General features: G+C 34.6%; 5 protein-coding genes across 8 annotated transcripts; 4 read left to right on the top strand and 1 right to left on the bottom strand.

The window, feature by feature from the left end:
• The first annotated feature begins 3267 nt into the window (after window positions 1–3267).
• On the top strand, window positions 3268–5924 carry LOC127257967 (putative glucose-6-phosphate 1-epimerase). Its single transcript, XM_051284576.1, has 8 exons — window positions 3268–3757; window positions 3980–4054; window positions 4230–4286; window positions 4368–4525; window positions 4621–4752; window positions 4969–5071; window positions 5285–5384; window positions 5498–5924. The coding sequence occupies exons 1-8, from the start codon at window positions 3680–3682 to the stop codon at window positions 5713–5715; spliced, it is 921 nt and encodes a 306-aa protein (XP_051140533.1). The 5' UTR covers window positions 3268–3679; the 3' UTR covers window positions 5716–5924.
• On the bottom strand, window positions 5872–7374 carry LOC127257968 (chalcone isomerase-like protein 1). Its single transcript, XM_051284577.1, has 4 exons — window positions 6966–7374; window positions 6524–6764; window positions 6352–6443; window positions 5872–6249 (listed from the first exon to the last, which is right to left on the bottom strand). Exons 1-4 carry the CDS (start codon window positions 7315–7317, stop codon window positions 6116–6118), a joined length of 819 nt encoding a protein of 272 aa, XP_051140534.1. The 5' UTR covers window positions 7318–7374; the 3' UTR covers window positions 5872–6115.
• A 2162-nt stretch (window positions 7375–9536) lies between these two features.
• On the top strand, window positions 9537–13048 carry LOC127257966 (serine/threonine-protein kinase STY13-like). Its single transcript, XM_051284575.1, has 7 exons — window positions 9537–9799; window positions 9936–10717; window positions 11146–11278; window positions 11391–11586; window positions 11748–11872; window positions 11957–12115; window positions 12520–13048. Exons 2-7 carry the CDS (start codon window positions 10587–10589, stop codon window positions 12829–12831), a joined length of 1056 nt encoding a protein of 351 aa, XP_051140532.1. The 5' UTR covers window positions 9537–9799; window positions 9936–10586; the 3' UTR covers window positions 12832–13048.
• Window positions 13049–13746: 698 nt separating this feature from the next.
• LOC127257793 (CRM-domain containing factor CFM9, mitochondrial) lies at window positions 13747–16977 on the top strand. Its single transcript, XM_051284259.1, has 5 exons — window positions 13747–13906; window positions 13994–14258; window positions 14616–15017; window positions 15114–16256; window positions 16695–16977. Exons 1-4 carry the CDS (start codon window positions 13833–13835, stop codon window positions 15996–15998), a joined length of 1626 nt encoding a protein of 541 aa, XP_051140216.1. The 5' UTR covers window positions 13747–13832; the 3' UTR covers window positions 15999–16256; window positions 16695–16977.
• A 1406-nt stretch (window positions 16978–18383) lies between these two features.
• On the top strand, window positions 18384–21445 carry LOC127258576 (glucuronokinase 1-like). 4 transcript variants are annotated; one of them, XM_051285472.1, is made up of 7 exons: window positions 18384–18508; window positions 18617–18839; window positions 19381–19530; window positions 20287–20475; window positions 20546–20662; window positions 20741–20901; window positions 21005–21445. In XM_051285472.1, the coding sequence occupies exons 2-7, from the start codon at window positions 18639–18641 to the stop codon at window positions 21234–21236; spliced, it is 1050 nt and encodes a 349-aa protein (XP_051141429.1). In that variant the 5' UTR covers window positions 18384–18508; window positions 18617–18638; the 3' UTR covers window positions 21237–21445. The 4 variants fall into 4 exon arrangements, with proteins under 4 accessions (XP_051141429.1, XP_051141431.1, XP_051141430.1 ...); XM_051285474.1 differs by having other exon boundaries at window positions 18391–18513; window positions 18614–18839; XM_051285473.1 differs by having other exon boundaries at window positions 18391–18513.
• The last annotated feature ends 1514 nt before the right edge of the window (window positions 21446–22959 follow it).

Raw genomic sequence — 22959 nt, forward strand, 5'->3', positions numbered from 1 at the left:
AAAAAATAAAATCAATAATGTATTTAAAATCCAATCTCCAAAGAAACCTGCGGTGTATTGTTTGAAAAAAAGACAATTAACAATATAGGGTTAGTTGAGAATTGTTATTGCAAATTATGGCTAGGAATAAATGAGATATTGGTAGGTGTATTGAGTTATAATAAAATATATACTCTCGGTGAACTTACCATTACCTATTAATAGTTTTTAGATCTTACTTTCTTCTGTTATACATTTCTATTTAAAAGTAATGACAAATAGATTTTTATCTGGAACTATTAATATACTAATTTCATAGTTTATATAAAGAAAAATAAATATAAATATTTAAATTATATTTTTTAAAAATATATCAATTTGCCCTATAAGTCTGCTGCATCCAGTTTTTTTTTTTTTTTTTTTTTTTTATATATATACTGTAAAGAAGTGACAATTTATTTTAATAAAAAAATATAATTTTTCAGTCATTCAATTGATTCAATTAGATGTTCATTTGATAAATTTAAAAATAAATAAATAAAAATAAAATTTTTACTTTTTAAATTAAAAAAAAAAAGTAAAAACAAAATTGTAATATTTTACTAATAAGAACCGTAATAAATTTAGATGAAAAAAAAAATAGAGATATATACAAAATAGTCACTTGGAAATTCAGCAGCAACCTATTTTTTATTTAATTCAATTATAATAATAATAATAATTATATATATAACTCTTTCTGTCCACTTTTAAATCTCATATTTACTTTTACCTATATTTTCTATTTAGTAAATTAATTCATTTTAAATATAAATTAATTTAATTAAATTTCACTTCACTCAAAATCTTTTTATTCTATCTCTTTTAAATAAACAAATATTTTTATTTTATAAAATTAGTTTTCAAGTTAATTATAAATAAACATATATTTTATTTATTTGTATTATATAAAATTTTATTTTCTATCAAATAATATATTATATATTTTATTGAGGTATAATATTAAAAATATTTTAAATATCAATATCACTTTGTATAAAAAAATAAAATAATATCATAATTTATTATTAATAACGACACTCTTTAAAATATAAATACAGTGTCATGTCTGGACAGAGAGTATGTATATTGATATATTTTTTATTTAAATTTTATTTTAGAAATAAATTTGATAGATATAAATATAAATATAATTTAGTTTTTTTATTAAAAGTGAAAGAAAATATTATAGTATAACTTGGAAGTAGAGAAACCTTTGTTGAGTTTTTCTATTGCTATGGTCTAGCTGCAATAAGCATATTTTCAAACCCCACGCCAGTTCCATGTCATAAAAAAAAAAAAAAAAAAAAAATGATAAATTATAAGAGACATCATTGTAGTTTATTAAAAATACATAAAATACTTTGTACTTTATTTATTGAGTGAAATTTTTTATGTTAATAAAAAATTTGTATGAAACACTTTCCTTGTTCAAAGCTAATGTTTGATTCGAAATAAAGACTTAAATTACGTCAATTTTATAAAAAAAAAAAACATAAAATATCTTAAATAATTTTTTTGAATAAAATAAATAAATAAATAATTGATCAAATGAAGGATTAATAAATTATTTATTTATTTATTTAATACAAAAAAAATTATTTAAGATATTTTGAGCTTTTTATTTGTATAAAATTTGCGTAATTTAGGTATTTATTTAGAACTAAATATCAGTTTTGGACAAGAAGAGTATTTCGTGCAAACTTTACATAGGATTTCAAGCAATAAATAAAAACACATGGTATTTTTTATATTTTTATTAAAAACACAAGGGATGTTATATAATTTGCCCTAAAAAATATAGTACTATCTTTTTATTAGAAATAAATAGTTTTCTCTCTTTTTGCTAAAAGTATGCTTATTTTTTATATATATAATTTATAAGAAAATAAACATATATATATATTTTTATTTTTTGTGGACATAATTTTAGTTTGAAGTTAACCAAATAAGTCCTCAATTTTAGTATTAATATTTGTTGCAGTTTGAATTTTAAATAATAAAATTTTAAATTTTAATAATTGTTTAATATGATATTTTAAATGTATAATTGATTAATAATATAATATAATAAGTAAAAATAAATAGTTAATTAGATATTTTCAAGGAAAAAATTTATGTAAGTGCACAATATAATAGAAAATAAAAAAATCTTTAAGAAAAAATAAAATAAAAATTGGTGTGTTAACTTATGTTTTATATTGTTTAAAATTTAAATGAAAATGATTAATAATTATAATAATAGTAATAGCTTGTTTTGCAAATGTTAAGTTTGAATTAAGGTTGAGAGTAGTCATGTCAGCTCTACCAAATGTATATATTTCTCATACAAGTTTATACATTTTCCTTTAAATGGTAAAAATGGGTGTGGGTGTGGGTGTGGGTGTGGGTGTGGGCTAAAACAAATTATAATTAAAAATGTGGATGTTAATAAATATATATATATATAACTAATACTCCCTCTGTTTAACATAATTTGACCATATCTTTTATTTTAGTTCGTCTCACATAATTTATTATTTCTATTTTTGGAAATATAATTATGAACTTTAATCGCATTTTAAAATTTAAAATTTAAAATTTTTTTAATTTTAATTAAATTGTTTAGTTATCTTAATCTTAATCTATAATTATTTTTACTAAATAATAATTATTTTTACTAATACATTTCTTAATTATTTACTAATTATATTTTACCTAAATTCCTGTGTCTAAAGTAATACACCTATATTACATGGGACACGGATGGAGTATATATCCTGGTGGACAAATAGAATATCAGTTGCGACTCATTGAATTGAATATTCATTAGGCTGATTCATAGTACTCTGTTATCTGAATATATTTTTATTTATTGTCATTTAAAATTTATTTTTTCTTTTAGTCACTTTTTTTATATTTTCTTATTCAAATAAATAAAATTTTTTATTTTTATATATTATTTTAAAAATTTATATTCGATCAAATGAACAATGATATTAATGACAAATGAATTATATTTTATATAGAAAAAACAAAAGATGATCAATCGAAGAATCAAAACCTCACTCGCGTCCACCATCCACGTCACACACAAAAAAAAAAGGAAAATCTCACGACGACGCACATGTAAACGTCAGAATTCCCATTAGGCCACGTGTCGATAATCCTGACGTGGCGAGAGTTTTCTGGGAACAAGTAGCTGCTCTCCCTATTCTTACCATATTTTATTATATATTCAGTGGATAGAAATTGCCATATGTTCCTCAGTTTTGGAAGTTTGAATGATCCATGGTTTGATTTGATTTGTTGATGAATTGCTTGTTGTTTTTTTATCTTGGTTGCTGATTGACATTGCTGCATGATTGTATATTATTTATTCGGCTTCCGTGTACAATTTGGGATCACAAGTTAGTGGCTGCAAGACAGCTCTTCATGCTCGCAATCGATTTCTATATTATTATCATCTCTGCATTGATTGTGTTTCGTCGCTTTCATCGTTTCAATCGTTTTCAATCAATCATTCAGCTGGTTCGAGGTTTTGGCTGCTGTTCTATATATATATATATATTTAAACAATTTGTAGGTGTTTCATCCGTGGAATTAAAGGATTTTTTCACTTTCCGGAACTTCGAATAATATCGTCATTTCTGTTCTATTTTGTGTGCTGAGGACATAAGCGATGACGGTTGATATAATACTCGATGGCGGACAATCGCCTCGGGTTGTATTGTCAGAGCCAAGTGGTTCGACAGCTGAGGTTTGTGGCGGATTTCGTAGTTGTGATCGAAGTTGTAACTGAGAATTTTGAATATCGTTTGCAAGTTAATCGGATGTATTCATAGCTGATGAGTTGTAAGACTGACTCTATGCATACGGTTAATTTCAAGCAGACACGATTGAGTTCATTATGATTGATCCACTTGACGATTGCACAGAAATCTAATCCTACCGTTTTCGTTTTCGGTTCATATTGCTTCAGGTGCTCCTGTATGGTGGTCAGGTGATATCTTGGAAGAACCAGAAAAGAGAAGAGTTACTATTCAGAAGTAACAAGGTAAACTTGATATAGATTATTTAGCTCATGAACATCATTTGCAGAATCTGAGTCTCGACTGTTCTTGTTTAATTGTGGAGTGTTCTTTCATTTCCGTGAATGGATAATATATTATTTACTTTTTCCTTTTTTTTTGTTTTGTTCAAATAGATGTGCATTTTCTGTTGTTTATCAGGCTCTGTGGAAGGGAGATAAGACAATCAGAGGTGGAATAACCATGGGCTTTCCACAGGTGAAAAAAAACTTGAAGAACTAATATAGTTACAGATTCTCTCTTTCTGTTAGGATTCTCATCTGTTGCATGACCTTTTAGGTTGCCAATTTTGGTTCGCTCGAGCAACCTGGATTTGCAAGGAATCGATTATGGTCATTGGACAGCTCTCCTTCCCCTCTGCTTCCTGTCAATAATCAGTCAGCTGTGGATCTTGTGCTAAAATCCACAGAAGAGGATCTAAAGACTTGGCCACATAGGTGGGGAAAAATTGCATGATGTTCAAGAGCCATTAGTTAAAGTAATTATTCATATTTTCAACCACGGTTTAGTTTTATTTGGATGGTGTTTGCAGATTTGAGTTGAGGCTACGAATTTTGGTTGGTGCTGGAAAACTAACCTTGATTACTAGGGTGCGAAATACAGATAGCAGGGCCTTCAAATTCACCTTTGCCTTGTGCAATTACCTATCTGTATCTGATATCAGGTTTTCCTCTTAACCATTCAATGATTTATGCATTATTATGACATAGTATTATAAGATTGTTAGATGTTAAAGAAACTATATTTATGCCGTATACATAATTTCCATGTATGTTTGTTTCCAAACAACGTTACTTTTTAATTGCAAGCTTTTCAGTTGCTCTAAAGCTGCTTGACATTTCATTTTCTCATAGTTTATACAATGCTGGTTGATTTGCAGTGAAGTGCGTGTAGAGGGCTTGGAGACACTTGATTACTTTGATAATCTGTTACAAGGAGAGAGATGTACTGAACAAGCAGATGCACTTACTTTTGATGACGAGGTAAAATGCATCATTTACTTTCACTTTCATCTTGCCATTGTTTGCATGCTTGCATATCCATTAGAACTGCACATTCAGCGGCCATTTTGATAGTTGATTTGCATATAACAACTTTAGGTGCTCACACACAAGCATTCTTTTCATGTCTTTGCAGAAGATTCGTCTGAAATCCAGAACTCCTGAATTAAGCATTTTTTTCATGTCTTTTGATAGATTGACCGGGTGTATCTAAGCACTCCACCCAAGATAGCCATCATAGACCATGAGAAGAAGAGAACCTTTGTACTCCGCAAAAAGGGCATGCCGGATGCAGGTTCATATCATCGTTTTCAGGCGGACTTAAAATTTTATTACCAAAACTTTGCTGCTGCCATTATAACACTGGGAAACGGAAATTGTTCTAAATAGCATTCACCTCTTTTGCAGTTGTACGGAACCCATGGAACAAAAAATCAAAGGCTCTACCTGATTTGGGGGATGTGGATTGCAAAACAATGCTATGTGTTGATTCTGCTTCTGTTGAATTACCAATAATTTTGAAGCCCTTTGAAGAGTGGAGGGGCTATCAAGAGCTGTCAACTGTCTCCTCAAGTTATTGCAGCGGACAATTAGATCCTTGGAAAGCTCTTCACGGATTAAACTGATAAAAAATTTTACAGTGCACATAAGGTTGTTATCTACCAACTCCTGTTGTGTATATTCTGTTTGTCTTTTGTATACAGGCAATAATTCTGGATTACATATTAGTAAATATGGTGGTTATGTCTAGGCTCCAGCAACCATGCTACTCGAGTTTCATGTTGTTGAATGATCTTTTATGTCTTTTATTTCTATATGAAAAGAATTACACTCATCTTGTCTTTCAGATTTGTTGTAGATCCGCATATATGTCAAATGCCTAACTGGAAGGACTGAAACCTGACATATGAGATTGAGAACTCTCGGCATCAATCTCTTATTGAACATTATTAGGAACAACTTAAGTAGGCTCCGAATTTTATTTCATGGGGACTTAGTCAGTAGTCATCACTTGTCACCAAGTCCTCAGAAGAGAGAAAGTAGGGACGCCCCGAATTTTTCCTTTGCTTCTTTGTCGAAAGGATCTTCTCCCAAGTACATGTATATGTATGCCCTGCAAAGCAGTTCATTTTCCACTGTGCTCACAATCTCATCCTTAACTGCATTGCAGAAGATCAAATGAGTTGGCTTCGAACCATTTTACTAAATTATCTTAAAAGATTATCTGTGTTTGATAAGCTTGCTAGTAGTTATATTTGTACCTTTTGCTTGGAGTTTATATCCTGGAAGCCTTGATATCTCAATCACCGAACCTGGTGTAAGCTTTATGTCATCTGATGCTTCTCCCATTATCCTGCAAGTGATAGATAATATTGCATGTCAACCTGCAATTGAATTATATGATATGGTTGAAGGCTGTGGTATTGTAGTTACTTCTTTGTGAGCTTTTCATTCTTGGTTCCAGTGAGTTTCTTGATGGAGGCTCCGAGCCCTTCATCAAAGTTCTTCTTTACCATGCTTATGGTTAGGCCATTGAAAACAATGACCATGCGAACCACCATTGCCACATCACTGTCGATGATCATTTGATACATTTCTTTTGTTGCCTTAGCTGGTGCTTTCACAAATTTTGCCTTTAGAAGATCTTTCAGTTTGTCATTATCTGCATATATACCTGCAATGTAGAAATGGTGAGTGACTTTACTTGGTTAATTGATGCATACTTGTTGATGCAGTCTTCTACAGTGTTGGTTAATGGTGACAATTGATGCATGAGTGATTGTATTAATGGTGTTTCTTATACTATTATGTACGTGCATGAATCGGTTAATCTGTTTCCACTTTGCCAATAATGTGATTTTTCAAGGGTGAGTACCGAAGGCATATATCTTGATGCCGAGGCCGAGCATGCTCTTCTTTCTGAGGCCAACAGCAGTCAGCTGCTTTGCGTCATCCAGCACAACTGGAAACGATACTCCAGTCTTGGCTTCAACTTCAACAGGGACATCCTCTTTGGTCTGTTCTTCTTTCTCATTCTCCCCTACTTTTTTGGATGAAATGTCTTTGCTCTCACCTTCCATTTTCTTTTCTAGCTCATTGTCCAGCAACTGTGCTTCTGTCTCGGAGCTGGGATCTTTTCCAGTTGACTTCAATGCTGCAGCACCAACGGCCGGGTTTATCTCCAACATCTCAGCTTTCTCCACGACTTCATTCACAGAGGTAGGCATACTTCACTAATGAAATGATTTTGTTTGTTGTTTGAATGATTGGTAGAATGAGTGCAATCAAGGTTATTTATAGGTGATGAGTTCTCACCCCTAGAAGGGTGGCTCACCTGCAATATTCAAAGCCATGTGTTTATCTCAGGGGCATTATTGTCTGAAATAGGTAGTCATTTAGTTTGCCTGCCAATTGCCTTTGCTTAGGGGACAGTGCTATCTCGGTATGAGCATTGTGATATGGAGTTTGAAATTTTTGAATTTCACTACTTACCACTCCTCTTACTTAAAAACAATACTATGCTTCACTTCTATCATATTTAATGAATGATCTAGTATCTACATTTGGTTATTAAGTCTGTGTATACACTCATTTTGTTAGCTTAATTCAAATATGTCTGAGGAGTAATTTTTTTTGCCTCTCTTTCCTGCTATTAGATGATCAGTTTTCTCACTGTTTTGGCTACACACTGTGGCATCCTGTGTGCTTATTTTATTGCTTCTGTGAAAAGGAAAACACAAACATCTTGGTTTTGTAAATATTTCATCTGATCCTGATTGGATATTAAAGAAGGGATAAGGTGGGAGAATCGAGTAGCCTGTGGGAAACAAGTGATGAGGAAAAATATCACAAGAAACCAAGTACAACTGCATTAAAATGAAGCCTTAGTTACCATTATTATTGTCATAACACAAAACTGAGAAACCTATAGCAAACGTAGACAAATTGTACCAAGGTTTGTCTTACAAAGCTGAGCTCTTGTTTTTGTTACCACTAACCAAAGTGACTTTATTAGACAACCACCTTTGCCGCTGTGACTTAAATTTGGTTGGGACCAACCGGCCTTTTTAAATTAAATAATTTCACTTTCTACTTCATCTAAAATTCACTGTATGTTTTTTCTTGAGGCCTTGAGGTTAAACAGATTGTTTTTGTACTTGTCCAATCCAATCATACAAATATGTCTGTTTTACTTTATATCTAGATGTTTTTGTATCTTTTTCTCCATTAAAAACATGCTCTTTTAGTTTAAGTGTTTTGAGTTACATCAAGTTTACTTTAGGTTAGAGATGAGATATGAGATAAGAAAGCAAAAGGTTTTGGTAAATTCTCTCATAAAAAAAACAAAAAAATAAAAATAAAGGTGTCTATTGATTCTTGATCAGTTATGCTCATCACTAAAACCTTCACTTTATGCTTACAAATATCTACCTTGTTGAGTGCATCAAGTTCTTAAGCAATGATGTGTATCATTATTTCTTATGTGATGATTCTGTGTTTGAATATAATATTTTGGATAAGGACTGGTAAAAAGAATTTAGGCACCAAAAACTATTCTTAAAATGACTACCAATGGTAAAAGGATTTAGGCACCTAAACTATTCCTGTAGTGTTGATGGGAAAGCTTTCAAATTAATCTTAAATTAGTTTAATCTGTTTTTTTCTTCACTTTCATGATTTTGTGTGTGTGTGTGTGTGTTTTTCATTTCTGTACCTCCGTAGAACTGTTAATATTGACAACCACGTCACCTTTCAAGAAAATTAAATATGCTATCAATTGATCCTAGAAAGCATCCTACCTGCAAGGTTTACAAAGTACAGTCTGACTAATCTAAAGAGGAGAAAATTAGTTTCACCGGGACTATTTCAATTAGGGTGGAATAGATTGGGTTTGATGATCCATAATCTACAATTTTCATATTTGATAGAGTAATCGATTTTGACTCGATCTTGATTCATAAAAGTTTAACCCATCCCAACCCAACTAATTGGAATTAAATTCACGTTGATTTTCCTGTTTTTAATTTCATCAATGTTATTTAATTTTCATTTTGGCGTTCTCACCTATGTGAAGCATCTGGATTCATTCAGCCATGACCCCTTGATAGAATTAGTTGGAATTGGTTGGGACTTTGTGAACAGTGGAAATCCGTAGTCAAATCTAAACAAATCACCGACTGGAAGGTCCGTCACAGGATTCATTCATCCCCAACTCCGAACCATACATACAGCTGAGCTGACGAGGGATTTTAACTAGAGGACAAACAGGTCAAAAAAGAGGAGCAGCAAAGAGGAAAAACAGGGAAGAAAAGGTCATTCATCTCAATCACCGACGTCTCAGTTTCCTTTTGTCGACGCATAATAATTTTTTGACTCTTTGTGTGAGGAAACTTCCTGCCCTGTTTCTTGCATTTTCACCTACCAAAGTCAACTTGTGTTTATGTCCCTTTTTCTTATCTTTATGTGGGGGATTTAATTAATTGATTATTATAATTCGTGTTTATTGTTTTGATTGTTGATCGGGCAAGTGGCTAGGTTTGGAGGAAGGTTAAAAAAGGGAGTAATACTTGCAGCAAAGGATTGAGGAGATGAGGTGATAAAAATGGCAGAAAAAGACAATCTTGGCAGAATCATGAGGGAAAGAAATATAAATCTAGAAGCAGAAACTGGTGGGATCATTGGAACTGGTTGAGTGGTCTTGTCCCCTCCGTGAGTGTCCTTTCCCATGTGCATAATTTAATACTGCTAATTTTTGCTTTTTCAACACCTAAGCTTAAAGAATTATATATGTATTTGTATATACACTCTTGATTAGTTTTTTAAAAAACCATTTCTTTCTCCATAGGGCATCTACTGCGTTTCCATATCTGCTCTTGAGTCTTGAATGCCCCCCACCCTCTGCATACATATTCATTATCCCTTTGTAAAATAATTCAAAAAGACAAGATAGAAAGGCCCCACTGTTTCCTGACAGAGACACAATTCCTTCCTTCCGCGGCTTTATCTCTGTTGGGAGAGATCGTAAGCACTAAGAGGAGAAACAACCCACTGTTGCACGCGGTTACAAGGTTTAAATGAACCCTTCTATACTTAATTTCAACATCCTTTTTGCTTGGAATTTTGGTTCAATTCAAGGGTTTTATTTTTTCTTTTCTCGGTTGTTTTGTTTCTTCCTGTGATTTTGCTTCTCTCCCAATTTGATTGCTCCTTTGGGGAAGGGTTTTTTATGGTGGGGATTTCTTGCAGCTTCATTCTTTGACTACTGTAACATAAAACATATGCAGTATTTGTTTAGGTTTGGGTTAGTGGTGAATTGAAGTGGAGAGTGATGCAATTTTTGATTTATTAGTTTGGCTGAGGAGAATTTCTTCTGGAGACATTGTTGATGTTGGATTTGCTCCAAATGTCTGGACAATTGATCCAGTCTTGATCTTGGTGCAATTTCAATAGATGCCAGAGAGTTTGGAGGGGGAAAGAGAGTGAGTAAGCAAGAAAAATGGGATCTGGGAATGGTTTTTACTCAGGAGCAGAGTTCAGTTTGGACCCCAGATGGTTGGTTGATCCGAAGCTTCTGTTTGTTGGCCCAAAAATTGGCGAAGGAGCTCATGCCAAAGTGTACGAGGGAAAGTAAGTTGACTTTTTAGTCTCCTGCCTGTATCTTCTTCATCATGGAAGTGAAATTTGCTTTGTGGTTTCTGCCCTATAGCTACTGAAGAGTAGAAGGAGAAATCATTAGAGAATCTTTTAAAGGGTTTGGCTTAAGTGTTTTTTCTCTGGTTTTGGAACTATCAGTGTTGGAATCATAATGCACTGTGAATATAATCATTACCAGTACATGTTTAGTCAATGTTTTGTTGATGACAATAGTTTGTGCAATCTTTTTCTGTTTCTATTGCCCAACATAGTTGCAGTATATGATGAAATTTCATTAGAAATAAATAATGAAAGTGGTCTAAGTGGAAGGACTGTAGAGGATTGGTATTGTAGAAGAGTCTGGGAAGATTGAAAACTGCAGTTTAATTATCTGACCTTGAAATTACTTATCTGCGTTTCAGATACAAACACCAGAATGTTGCTATCAAAATTGTTAACAAGGGAGAGACGCCGGAGGAGATCGCCCGCCGGGAGGCCAGATTTGGAAGAGAAGTTGCTATGCTCTCCCGTGTTCAGCACAAAAATTTAGTTAAGGTTGTGCATTTAATTAATTGCTTTATAAATGATCTCCTACTGCACCGTCGATGTTGATTTCATTGAAAAAGAAGTTTCTGTCAGTGCCTTAGCTACACTTGTTTCTCTGCAGTTCATTGGAGCTTGCAAGGAGCCTGTTATGGTTATAGTAACCGAGCTTTTGCCTGGTGGGACATTGCGGAAGTACTTGGTTAGTTTGAGGCCGAGGTGCCTCGATATGAAGGTTGCTATAGGATTTGCGCTTGATATTGCTCGTGCAATGGAATGCTTACACTCGCATGGAATCATTCACCGTGACCTGAAACCTGGTAGTTGTTTGTTTGTTTTCTTTTCTGAATGCATCTTTTCAAGTTTGTCTTTCACAGTCTTCGATTTTGAATTGGAATATGCATCAAGATGCGACTAAATGCTGCATTTTTCCGGTTAAAAGTTTTGAATAATCAGGCTATGATTTTTCTTTTGCCTCCAGAGAATTTGCTCTTGACAGAAGACCATAAGACCGTCAAACTCGCAGATTTCGGTTTGGCAAGAGAAGAGTCATTGACAGAGATGATGACTGCCGAGACTGGAACTTATCGTTGGATGGCTCCCGAGGTACCTCCCACTGTGTTTCTACCTTTTGCCGTGTTCGAATATTTGTGCAATGATTGACCTGAATCTTTTCTTTTCATCCTGCAGCTGTACAGCACGGTCACACTAAGACAAGGAGAAAAGAAGCATTATAACCATAAAGTTGATGCGTATAGTTTCGCCATCGTGCTGTGGGAGCTCATACATAATAAGCTGCCGTTTGAAGGCATGTCGAATCTGCAGGCTGCCTATGCTGCTGCTTTCAAGGTAATTCCTTTCGTACCTCGAATTGTTTGGCTTAGTTCCATTTCAATATAGGCAAAATTTTCGAAAATTATTGGAACAACCATCCATTATTGCCTGTTTGCCGATATTGATCTGTTCTATGACCCCAGACAACTCTGGTTTACGCTCACTACTTTTGTAACTTTTTGCACAGTAACTTTTTAAAAGAACTCCTCCAAATATTAACTCTACCCTATTTTCAAAATTCCAAAACTCTTTGTCTAAAAGGAGCTTACCCGTTTTGGTGTAATTCAATGTGAAACTTTGTTCCCTTTTAATTTTGCTAACAAATGCACGTAAACTTGACATGCTGCTGCACAATGTATCGAATGTTTTGGTTGAAGATCAAGCTACTAATCATCTGAAATTCATGTTTCCCTTTTCAGAACATGAGACCAAGCGCCGACAACCTTCCAGAGGATCTTGCCTTGATTGTGACACTATGCTGGAAAGAAGACCCTGACTCCCGGCCTAACTTCAGCCAGATAATCCAGATGCTTCTTCACTACCTCTCCACGATATCGCCACCCGAGCCAGTCATACCGCACAGGATCTTCACTTCTGATCGCAACATTGTGTTCCCGCCCGAGTCTCCTGGCACGAGCTCTCTGATGGCCAAGAGGGGCGACACCGGTGACACCCCGAAAGCCCCGAGCGACGGCGATGGCCCGAGGGGGTTTTTCTCATGCTGTAGCTAGCTAGTGCTCTGCTAATCTGTGGTATATTTCTGTCCGAGGGAGTTGAAGAATTCAGCTACCTTAAGGAAAGAGGTTAATAAAAAAGATCAAACAAACAAACAAAAAAAAAGTTTACTCAGAGAAAGAACATCAACAAGTGTTTGTTGGTTTGATTCTAAAATGTAATGTAAGGGCTTTTGGGAGTGTAGATTAATTATGGAAATGGGATTAAGTGTCAGTGTCGTGTATTTATTATTACAATTTACATTAACACTTGTATAAATAAGGTGACCTTTTACACTCCTTCTCCATCTCTTCTTTGAAATTCTTATCACCATTATTCTTTACTTTCAACAAAAACACCAACCAAGAAATCTGGATTCGTTCTTCTTAACTATATTTTAAAATTTTGATCATATAAGTTTTTATTTCTTGTCTTCTGTTAAATATATTTATTTATATATAAAAAAAATGGATGCATATCTTTTTTAGAATTTTTTTTTTAAATTTTACTATTTCAAATTTATATTTTTTTAAAAAAGAGTAGTATTTTTATTTTCTTTTAAAAAATATTTCCTCCGTCCCAAATAAGGTGTAATCTTTATTTTTGGCACGGATTTTTAAGTGAATATTATTAAGTAGTATAATTTAGAAACTAGGTGATGTGGATTAGGTGATGTGATGAAGAGAAAAATATATATTTTATTTTTTTATTTGAATGATTATTTTAGAAATATTGGACGGTGTTTGGAACATACTAAAAAAAAATATTGCAAAGTATTTGAGACGTAGAAAATAAGTATTATTTAAATATAAATTTAAATCAAAATTTGTCAGATTCAAACAAAAAAAAAAAGAAAACACCCTAAAAAGACTTAAGCGGGCTAATTGATAATTAATTTGAAGTAAAGGGGGAAAATTGTTAATAAGCTAAATTGGTAAAACCCCTAGAGAAACCTCGTCTTCAAAATCCTCCACCGAGGTCGCGGCCGGTGTTGATTGTCCGGGGATTTTCGGCGACGATGTTTTCTGGTTTGGCGAGGAATCTCCGAAGACATTCTGTTAGAACCCTCTCTTCTCTGCTCCTCAATCAAAGGTAGTCTTTATTCTAGGAATGATTGTTCAGTTTTCGGGAAATTACTGCGTACATACGTAATGGGGATTTTGATTTATTTATAAACAGCAATGAGGTTCTTACGGGCGGTGGTCCGTCGAAGTTGACGCCTGGAACGAGGAGCTCGGGTTTCCCGATTTCCGAATTGCCTCCTGCGAAAGGTTGGAATTTTCTGAGTGGAGCTCGTGGTTTGTCGGCGAAGAGCATGAGGAGTAAAGTGGAGAAGCGGATGCAAAGGGAGTCCGGCAAAACCCTAAGGGAAATTCGGAGGGCAAAGAAGTTGAGGAAGAAATTGATGACCGATGAAGAGCGCCTCATCTACAATCTCAGAAGAGTACGTTACTGTACATGATTCGCTGTTAAGATTTTCATCAACTGCTTTGGGGAAAGATGAATACCTTTATGTTTAGATTCAACCATTTCTTCATTACAGATCAATGAATAGTTTCATAGTTATTGAATAGAATTGTTTGTTTGTTCTGAGTGATGTTTAAGGATCTTCTGTTGCTTAAAGTATTGTTTCTGCAAATGTTCTTCCATCTTAACACATCAAATTTTCTTGTAGGTTTAATTTTACCCTGCATTTGGTATTCTATGTGCTGAATGTATCAGTTCTGTATTACCTCAGCCTCTTTATTTTGCGCGGAAAATTAATAATTTGTGATCTTGTTTGATTGACTGACTAGTGCAGGCAAAGAAAAAGATTGCTTTGCTTCTTCAGAAGCTGAAGAAGTACGAGTTGCCGGAACTTCCACCACCGCGCCATGACCCTGAGTTATTAACACCGGAGCAGTTGCAGGCATACAGGAAGATCGGTTTCAGAAACAAAAATTATGTTCCTGTTGGCGTTCGTGGAGTCTTTGGAGGAGTTGTCCAAAATATGCACCTCCATTGGAAGTTCCATGAGACGGTGCAAGTTTGTTGCGATAATTTTCCAAAGGAAAAGATCAAGGAGATGGCAATCATGCTTGCAAGATTGAGTGGCGGGATTGTCGTAAACATACACAATGTGAAGACCATCATTATCTTCCGTGGCAGAAATTATCGGCAGCCCAAGAATTTGATACCCATCAATACACTTACAAAGAGAAAGGTCGAATTTTGTCTAATCTTTTTATTCTCCAATTAGTTATAACCCAATATTTTTCTCAGAAAGACTGTATATAATCGAAGGTGTCGTGACATGCAGGCTTTATTTAAGGCTCGATTTGAGCAAGCTCTTGAGTCCCAGAAACTTAACATAAAGAAAATAGAGCAAGAGCTTCGGAGGAAGGGTGTAAATCCTGATGATCCGATTGCCATGGCTAGCATCCAGCGAGTCGCGTCCACATTTTTCAATGCTATTGACAAGAGAGAAGGAAGTCCCTATGTTTTCCGAGAGAATAAAACCGAACAACCAGAATCTGAAAGCAGCCTTCAGCAGCCGCAAGAAGGTGGAGATGACAGCGACCAAGAGGAGCTTGATCGGTTTATTGCTGAGATTGAAGATGCTGCAGATAAAGAATGGGCTGCCGAAGAAGCTGCTGAGAAAGAGGAACTTAGTCAGATTAGATACTGGAATCGACAAGATTTTGGTGGTCGATTTCGAAGATCTGAAGGAACCGGTAGTGAGGATTCTGATGAAGAAAACAGGGAAAGGCCAACAAACTGGAACCGCACAGATAGGAGGAATTTCGACAACAGTGAGAGTGAAGATGAAGATGATAATGAATGGGATGGTCGTGGGATGAGTGACAGTGACAACTCAGAAATGGCAGCAAAGGTCGGAAAGCGGCAACATCATCATATTGGCAGCAGCCGCAGAATGGATTTTAGGAGAAATGGCTTTGAATATGAAGGCAGGAAGAAGAATCGGAACACTGCTTCAGACGGCATGTTGAGCGACCTTGAAGACATAGCTTCAGCTTCAGACAACGAGACACCAACTCAGAAATCATTTAGCAGGAACAAGAGCGGCCGTAATTTCAGGAGAGATTTCAATAGAGGCACCAAACACGATGATTTGTTCAGTGAAGCAGAGCCTGAGATATGGGAGTCGGACGCCACATCTGGAGACGAGGACATGCCAAGATAATGAGATACTACTGTAACTGATCAGAATCGAATAGGCGTTTGATGTAATTTTGTCGAAAGGCCCCGGATTGAATGAGTGATTATAGAATAGAAGAACTGTTCTTCCTCCATCAATGTCCTGCTGCTGCTGCTGCATATCAACATTCAACAGTGAGACAGATAGAGATTATTATTCATGCGGTTAGCTCTTGCATCAATGGTGATTTTTCTTGTCCAAAGTTTATTATGGAGAGAACCCATTCGATTGCAGCATTGGCAGGTATGCATGCATACCTCTTGTTTTAAAATTTTAAATTATTTAAAGTATTGATTTATTATTATTATTATTATTATTATTATTATTATTATTATCGTTAATGTTTTATTCTCTTTTGGAGACCATTAGAACCTTACAATGTTCTTTTGTAGAGCTGGCAATAGGTCGATTTGTGTCGGGTTCGGGTTGACTCATGTTGATCCATATACATAATTAAGTCGAATTTCTTGATTCAAATTAAATAATTTTTTGTTATTTTGTCGGTGTTATGTTAGGTGTTATGTTAGTTTTTAGTGGTTTGAGTCTAAATTAGGTTGAATTATTTAAAATTGAATTTAGTTTAAATTAATTTATAAGAAAATTATTAAATTATGATCATTTTACTTATATAATAATTATATTAATCAATATTAATATATTATAATCGGATTGTCGTATCAGGTTCGAGTGGAGAGTCTCAACCCTAATCTGACCTGTTTACTATCGTGTCGGATTCGTGTCAACCGGTATACATAATTGGGTTAAAATCTTTGACCCAAACCCAATTATTTCGTGTCGAGTCGTGTCAGGTAAGTTGTTGCCCGTTCGATTCGTTTGATTCAGTCCATTTCATCTATTCAAGGTTGGGATCTGAATTTGAATTTATTTCTCTACGCTACAAATACCAAAATTCACCCCAATCTAAAATGAAATTTGTTAAATATCATCATCCTAGTTATTCAATTGGTTGTTTAACCACAACATTGTAAATGTATGTAATTGAATTATAATATAAATATAAATTTAAATTATATAAATTTATATTATCTTTAGATTTTTTAAGTTACACATATTCTCTCTTAAATAAAAACTATTCATTTTTGTTGTAAAAAGGGTTTTACAATTTTGTCTATGCAAAAAATTAATAAATATTTTAGTGAATTATGCCTATGTTTGGATTGTGGATGTAGGTTTGTTGTTAGACCAATTCTATTATCTTGTTGTTTATTTTTTTTCTCTTGTGTGTTTCCAACAATTCTGTCTCATTTTAATTTACATTTTTCTATTTTTTTCAATCTTATCAAAATATATTTAAAAAATATAAATTTAATTAACTAAATTATATGTAATTCACTCAAAATCTTTTTTATTACTATCTTTTTCCTAAACAAAACAAATATTTTTACAATCAACTTCTTTTATAAAATTAGTTTATTTTAATTATAAATAAATATATTTTTTATTTACTTGTATAGTAAAAAAAATTATTAATAATATTTATATTATATTTTTTTTATTACTATATAATTTTTAAAATGTGTAAATACATATGATTACTTTGTTCTTTTTATTAATTTTTTTAAACGTTTTTTTAAAAAAATTTAATACACTACACATTCATTATGTTTATATTCTCTATACATTTATATATTTTACATATTTTTTTTATAATATTTTTTTTATAATTCACTATTATTAACTAATTAAATAAGTATCATTATTTAAATATTGTATCACTAGTAAAAATAATCAATTGTTCTAAGATAATTGGTTTGTTTTGTAAAATAATTTAAAAAGATATATTTTTTTATATAAAATATAAAAATTAGATACATAATATAAAAATAATAAATATTTAATATATTAGTAACTTTTTAGAAAAAGAAAATGTATATTTTATTAAATGTATGTAACTTTTTTTCAAGACAAAAACTATAAGCCAATATCAAAGGGTGTGTTTAAAATATATCAAATTTTATTACTCCATCCGTTCAGGCGTAAGGTTGCAAAAATACCATGCAATATAAAAATAATTATATTTGTGTAATATAAGTATAAATTGGAAATGTAGTTATTATGTTAACAGGGAGTACAATTATTAAATTATGGGACGGACAATATGACAACTTTTCCATGACACGAATAGAGTATTTATATTTTACGTTTTTAAAAATTCTTTTACAAATACAAATCTAAATTAAATTTTCTCAAACTAAATTCAAATAAACGGACCCAAAATGTTTTCTATTTTAAGTAATTGAAGAGATTAGAATAGAAAGCACTGTTGTTGGAGCCAAGGATCCGGTCCCGGTCCAGGGATCCCGGATCTGGGTGCATCAATTGAAACGGCAGGTTTATAGTGGCTCAGTCTGCAAGCAAGAGCCCACTGCCCGCATCCTTGTATATCGAGACATCCGTCGCTCCCGGTTCTCGAACCCCAGTGGAATCGTGGCTAAAATTAAAATAAACAAGAACCCAAATCAGTCCCATGTCAGGTCAGGTCAGCCTCTCTCTCATTCCGATCTCTATCGATTTTATAGGCTGGATAAAAGGCGGTTAATTTCTTCCCATTTTTCTTGTACTATCCATTCCCATAAAAGTAGTCTGCGCGGACTGAATCCATCAATGGCGGGAGGTGTGATAGAGCACCGAGCTTATGCTCGGGTTGGACTGTTGGGTAATCCCAGCGATGTTTATTTTGGTCGTACCATATCATTCAGCCTTGGCAATTTCTGGGCGTCTGTTAAATTGCTGCCTTCCAAAGATTTGGTGATCGTTCCTCATCCGACGCACGATCTAGTTCAATTCAATTCCCTCTCTCATTTGGTCTCTCTCTCTCTCTCTCTCTCTCTCAGTTGTTTGATCAATTTTGTACTGCTTGGCTGGGGTTTTTTAATTTGTGATTAGGAATTCATTTGATTTTTTTTCGGAGTAGTTGTTATTTTCTATTACAGTAGTTTCTATCTTGTTAGATCTTATTGACGGTCAATGGAGATCGAAATGCGAAGAAAAATGATTCGCAGGTGGTGATAATTTGCACCTGTATTTCATCTACATTTGGTTTTGATTGATAGGTTTGTAGATAATCTTGGTTTAATTTGCTACTGGTAATGGTTACGAAAACATTATTCCTAAAAATTGTGTAGTAGTTGATTTGTATGTTTATTGATCTCCTCCCTTTGTTGTGGTTTTTGATGATAATGTTCTTCAAGCTAATTGATTTTGATTAAATGGTGCTCGATGTTTATTTAAACGTTCGGCAGAGATGGAGCATTGGGCTAAAGTAATGTTGATTTTTGCACATCATGATCTCTGTATGTTAAAGATTTTGCTCCCTTTTTTCATCTTGCCTACGACTGTTTTGTAGGTTGATCGGCTGCAAAGTGATAGTTATTATGGAGGAGTGCGTCTGCTTCTGGCAATTTGCAAAATATTCTATGCACATTGCAAGGACAACGGCATTCGTCTCCATGAAAGGAATTTTACTCTATCTTATGATACTCACATACCTCGCCAGGTTGAGCCTTTCGATCTTCATTGTTTATCCTCATTGTTTGAGCTTACTTTCATTCAAGTATTGGTGTGGAGTGATTTCAATATTTTCTTTAATCTAATCTTTCCAAAATACTTATTTACCTTTGGCTGGTCATTATGCTTTGGGGCAAGCAGAGGATATAATGAGAGTTGGGAAAATGAAACTTATCTACAATCTATGTCGATAGACATACTCTTTTTAAATCTTTTGTTTAATCAAATGATAAGACAAAGTTTTGTATTTTCTTGCTTTGGTTGAAATCTGACATATTTGATGCAAATAGAAGTCTCCTAGGAGGCAATACTATAATGGCTCTCCATCTCCTTTTTACCCGATTCTCATATACTTAGGTTCTGTTAAAATAACCAATCAGCAAAGATCATAGCCCACGGAGAACCATGATAATGTATTAGTTCTATCAGTTGCATTGTCAGCGGCTTTGTTGTTTTTATTAGGATTCCTAGATGTTATTTTCTTTGCTAAATAGTTCGGAATTTCAACTTACATTCCTTGGTTCTTGTTCATGAAAGCAATCTAGTTTTTTTCTTTCACCATCTTTGAATCTCGTTTCTGCTTTTAGCTTATGATTAACTAGAAATGAAAGTATAAACTGTTTTTACGAATCATCTTCCATACATTAATTTGCATTTTGCTTGGGTATGTGAACTTCTACGTAATTCGTAGATGATGCAAATGAATGTAGGGTGAATTAACCTTTATACATTTTTATTGTGTTAGACGGGGCTTTCTGGTTCCAGCGCAATCGTCTGCGCTGCTCTTAGTTGCCTTCTTGATTTCTATGAAGTCAGGCACTTAATCAAAGTTGAGGTCCGGCCAAACCTAATCCTTAATGCTGAGAAGGAACTCGGCATTGTTGCTGGTCTCCAAGACAGAGTCGCTCAGGTTTATGGAGGCCTTGTCTATATGGTATGCCCTGGCTTCATTTTTCACAAATAAGATTTCTTTTTCCCATTCTCTCAACCATTTCGTCCCTTAGGATTTCGACAAGAAACACATGGAGGAATTCGGGTATGGCAAATACGAAGCAATGGATATAGATCTTCTTCCCCAACTCTACCTCATCTATGCTGAGAATCCCAGTGATTCCGGAAAGGTAATTAAGCGCCGTGTTATATATATCTTCTCATTTAGTTTTTGCACGTAGTATTCTTACCGTGCCATTGTATTACAGGTGCATAGCACTGTAAGAGAAAGATGGTTAAACGGCGATAAGTTGATAATATCATCAATGGAAGAGGTTGCGAAGCTTCCATTAGAAGGACGAACAGCATTGCTCGCGAAGGACTACACGAAATTTGCAGATCTAATGAACCGTAACTTTGATTTACGAAGGTAGGTGTACCGTGCAGGATAACTTTGTGAAAAGACTTTTTAACATATCCTAATAACGTTGTCGAAATGAAGCTATCTTCTTGTTCTGCAAACTCTACTGCAGGCAAATGTTCGGCGACGAGGTTTTAGGCGCCATGAACATAGAGATGGTGGAGGTTGCTCGGCGTGTGGGGGCTGCATCTAAATTCACGGGCAGCGGTGGGGCCGTGGTGGTGTACTGCCCGGATGGAGCAGCGCAGGCAAAGCTTGTGGAGGATGGTTGCAAAGCGGCTGGGTTTGCCTTCCAGGCTGTTAAGGTTATTCCATCTGTCTTGAATGAAGAAGATGATCTTTAGACAATGTTCTCCTCTGTCTGGCATTAGTCGTTGCTCAATATTTTCTCATCTGATCATCTGAATCATTAAGTGTATCAGCATGAAAGTCTGTTTTTTCCGTTTCTATTAGGACTTTTGTTGTCCCAAAATAATAATTTTATTTTTATAAATAATCATATCACTGTAAAATTACTTTTATTTTTTCATTATTATTACACAATTGTCACTGCTTAAAAGGTAAAAAATGTCTTTTACTCGTACTTTTACCCACTGTCAATATAATATCAATATTTCTTAAACTTCGTATCAAACACAATCCAAACTATATTTTTGGGATGAAGGGAGTATTAAATATTACTTATATTGAAATTTCCATATATTTGAATTCAATTAAAACCGAAAAGAAACATAAGTCTTGTTTGGTTTTTTCTGGACAATTTTTATCAAGAGGTCTTGGTTTGCATTTTGATTTGATTTTATGAGAGAAAATGGTGGTGTTGAACAAATGATATTGTCTGCTTTCGGGTTGAGTCCGCACGTATTTGTTTTTGGTCTTCGTTCAGTGGAGTTCATTTGGGACTTATAAAATGTGGAATTTTATTCGCAACTTTCAACGTGGGACTTTAGTTTATATCGCAACAATCTTATATACTCACTCCGTCCCATAAGTAAATATCCATTTGTTTTTTGCACGTAATTTTAAAAATATTAGTATTATATTGGGATATACTAGGAATAAAGTGTTAATGACTAAAATAAGATATAAAGGTAATTGTTACGTACGAAATTTAGAATTAGGTTAAAAGCCCAAGGTAAAAAGAAGAATGGGCCTGGCAATAGAGTTGATTGAACTGACTGAAGGGTACCATGAGGAAATCAAGGAAAATAGGTTTATTACTAAGGAAAGTCCTCAGGTCGGAAGGTCTTCAGGTCGGTAGGTCCTCAAGACGGAAAGTCATTAGGACGGAAGGACCTCAGGTCGGTAGGTCCTCAAGACGGAAGGACCTCAGGTCGGAAGGTCTTCAGGTCGGTAGGTCCTCAAGACGGAAAGTCATTAGGACGGAAGGACCTCAGGTCGGTAGGTCCTCAAGACGGAAGGACCTCAGGTCGGAAGGTCTTCAGGTCGGTAGGTCTTCAAGACGGAAAGTCATAAGGACGGAAGGACCTCAGGTCGGTAGGTCCTCAAGACTGAAAGACCTCAAGTCGGAAGGTTTTCAGGTCGGGAGGTCCTCAGGACGGAAAGACCTCAAGTCGGAAGGTTTTCAGGTCGGGAAGTCCTCAAAGCGGAAAGACCTCAAGTCGGAAGGTTTTCAGGTCGGGAGGTCCTCAAGACGGAAAGACCTCAAGTCGGAAGGTTTTCAGGTCGGGAAGTCCTCAAGGCGGAAAGACCTCAAGTCGGAAGGTTTTCAGGTCGGGAAGTCTTCAAGGCGGAAAGACCTCAAGTCGGAAGGTTTTCAGGTCGGGAAGTCCTCAAGGCGGAAAGACCTCAAGCCAGATGGTTCGCAAGTCGGGAGGATTGGCGGTCGGACCCATACTATTGTAGATTGGCAGTCGGGCCAAAAGAGCGGAAGGTCTGTGGTCGGCTCAAAGAGTGAAATATAGGGATAATTTTGGTCTGCTGGGGACGCGTGTCAGCATGAGAAGGGTTGGAAGACGGTTGGGAAGGAGACGTTGTAACCGTTCGGGTGACGGTTTTCGGTACGGTTTCCCAGAGAATATTTAAAGGCTTGGATAATCATTTGAC

The sequence above is a fragment of the Andrographis paniculata genome, unplaced genomic scaffold (assembly GCF_009805555.1).
Source record: "Andrographis paniculata isolate CXL003 unplaced genomic scaffold, ASM980555v1 Contig59END, whole genome shotgun sequence".
NCBI classification, from domain to species: domain Eukaryota; kingdom Viridiplantae; phylum Streptophyta; class Magnoliopsida; order Lamiales; family Acanthaceae; genus Andrographis; species Andrographis paniculata.

What these genes read in the sequence shown, in the direction of transcription:
- LOC127257967 (XM_051284576.1), top strand. Translation starts at nt 3,680, where the DNA reads ATGACGGTTGATATAATACTCGATGGCGGACAATCGCCTCGGGTTGTA. An exon ending in CTATCTGTATCTGATATCAG is followed by an intron (nt 4,753 to 4,968) that starts GTTTTCCTCTTA and finishes GTTGATTTGCAG; the next exon opens with TGAAGTGCGTGTAGAGGGCT. An exon ending in CACTTACTTTTGATGACGAG is followed by an intron (nt 5,072 to 5,284) that starts GTAAAATGCATC and finishes GTCTTTTGATAG; the next exon opens with ATTGACCGGGTGTATCTAAG.
- LOC127257968 (XM_051284577.1), bottom strand. Translation starts at nt 7,317, where the DNA reads ATGCCTACCTCTGTGAATGAAGTCGTGGAGAAAGCTGAGATGTTGGAG. An exon ending in AATGAAAAGCTCACAAAGAA is followed by an intron (nt 6,444 to 6,523) that starts GTAACTACAATA and finishes TATCACTTGCAG; the next exon opens with GATAATGGGAGAAGCATCAG. An exon ending in ATATAAACTCCAAGCAAAAG is followed by an intron (nt 6,250 to 6,351) that starts GTACAAATATAA and finishes TCTGCAATGCAG; the next exon opens with TTAAGGATGAGATTGTGAGC.
- LOC127257966 (XM_051284575.1), top strand. Translation starts at nt 10,587, where the DNA reads ATGGGATCTGGGAATGGTTTTTACTCAGGAGCAGAGTTCAGTTTGGAC. An exon ending in AGCACAAAAATTTAGTTAAG is followed by an intron (nt 11,279 to 11,390) that starts GTTGTGCATTTA and finishes GTTTCTCTGCAG; the next exon opens with TTCATTGGAGCTTGCAAGGA. An exon ending in CCTATGCTGCTGCTTTCAAG is followed by an intron (nt 12,116 to 12,519) that starts GTAATTCCTTTC and finishes TTCCCTTTTCAG; the next exon opens with AACATGAGACCAAGCGCCGA.
- LOC127257793 (XM_051284259.1), top strand. Translation starts at nt 13,833, where the DNA reads ATGTTTTCTGGTTTGGCGAGGAATCTCCGAAGACATTCTGTTAGAACC. An exon ending in TCATCTACAATCTCAGAAGA is followed by an intron (nt 14,259 to 14,615) that starts GTACGTTACTGT and finishes TGACTAGTGCAG; the next exon opens with GCAAAGAAAAAGATTGCTTT. An exon ending in ATACACTTACAAAGAGAAAG is followed by an intron (nt 15,018 to 15,113) that starts GTCGAATTTTGT and finishes CGTGACATGCAG; the next exon opens with GCTTTATTTAAGGCTCGATT.
- LOC127258576 (XM_051285472.1), top strand. Translation starts at nt 18,639, where the DNA reads ATGGCGGGAGGTGTGATAGAGCACCGAGCTTATGCTCGGGTTGGACTG. An exon ending in ATACTCACATACCTCGCCAG is followed by an intron (nt 19,531 to 20,286) that starts GTTGAGCCTTTC and finishes TTATTGTGTTAG; the next exon opens with ACGGGGCTTTCTGGTTCCAG. An exon ending in ATCCCAGTGATTCCGGAAAG is followed by an intron (nt 20,663 to 20,740) that starts GTAATTAAGCGC and finishes ATTGTATTACAG; the next exon opens with GTGCATAGCACTGTAAGAGA.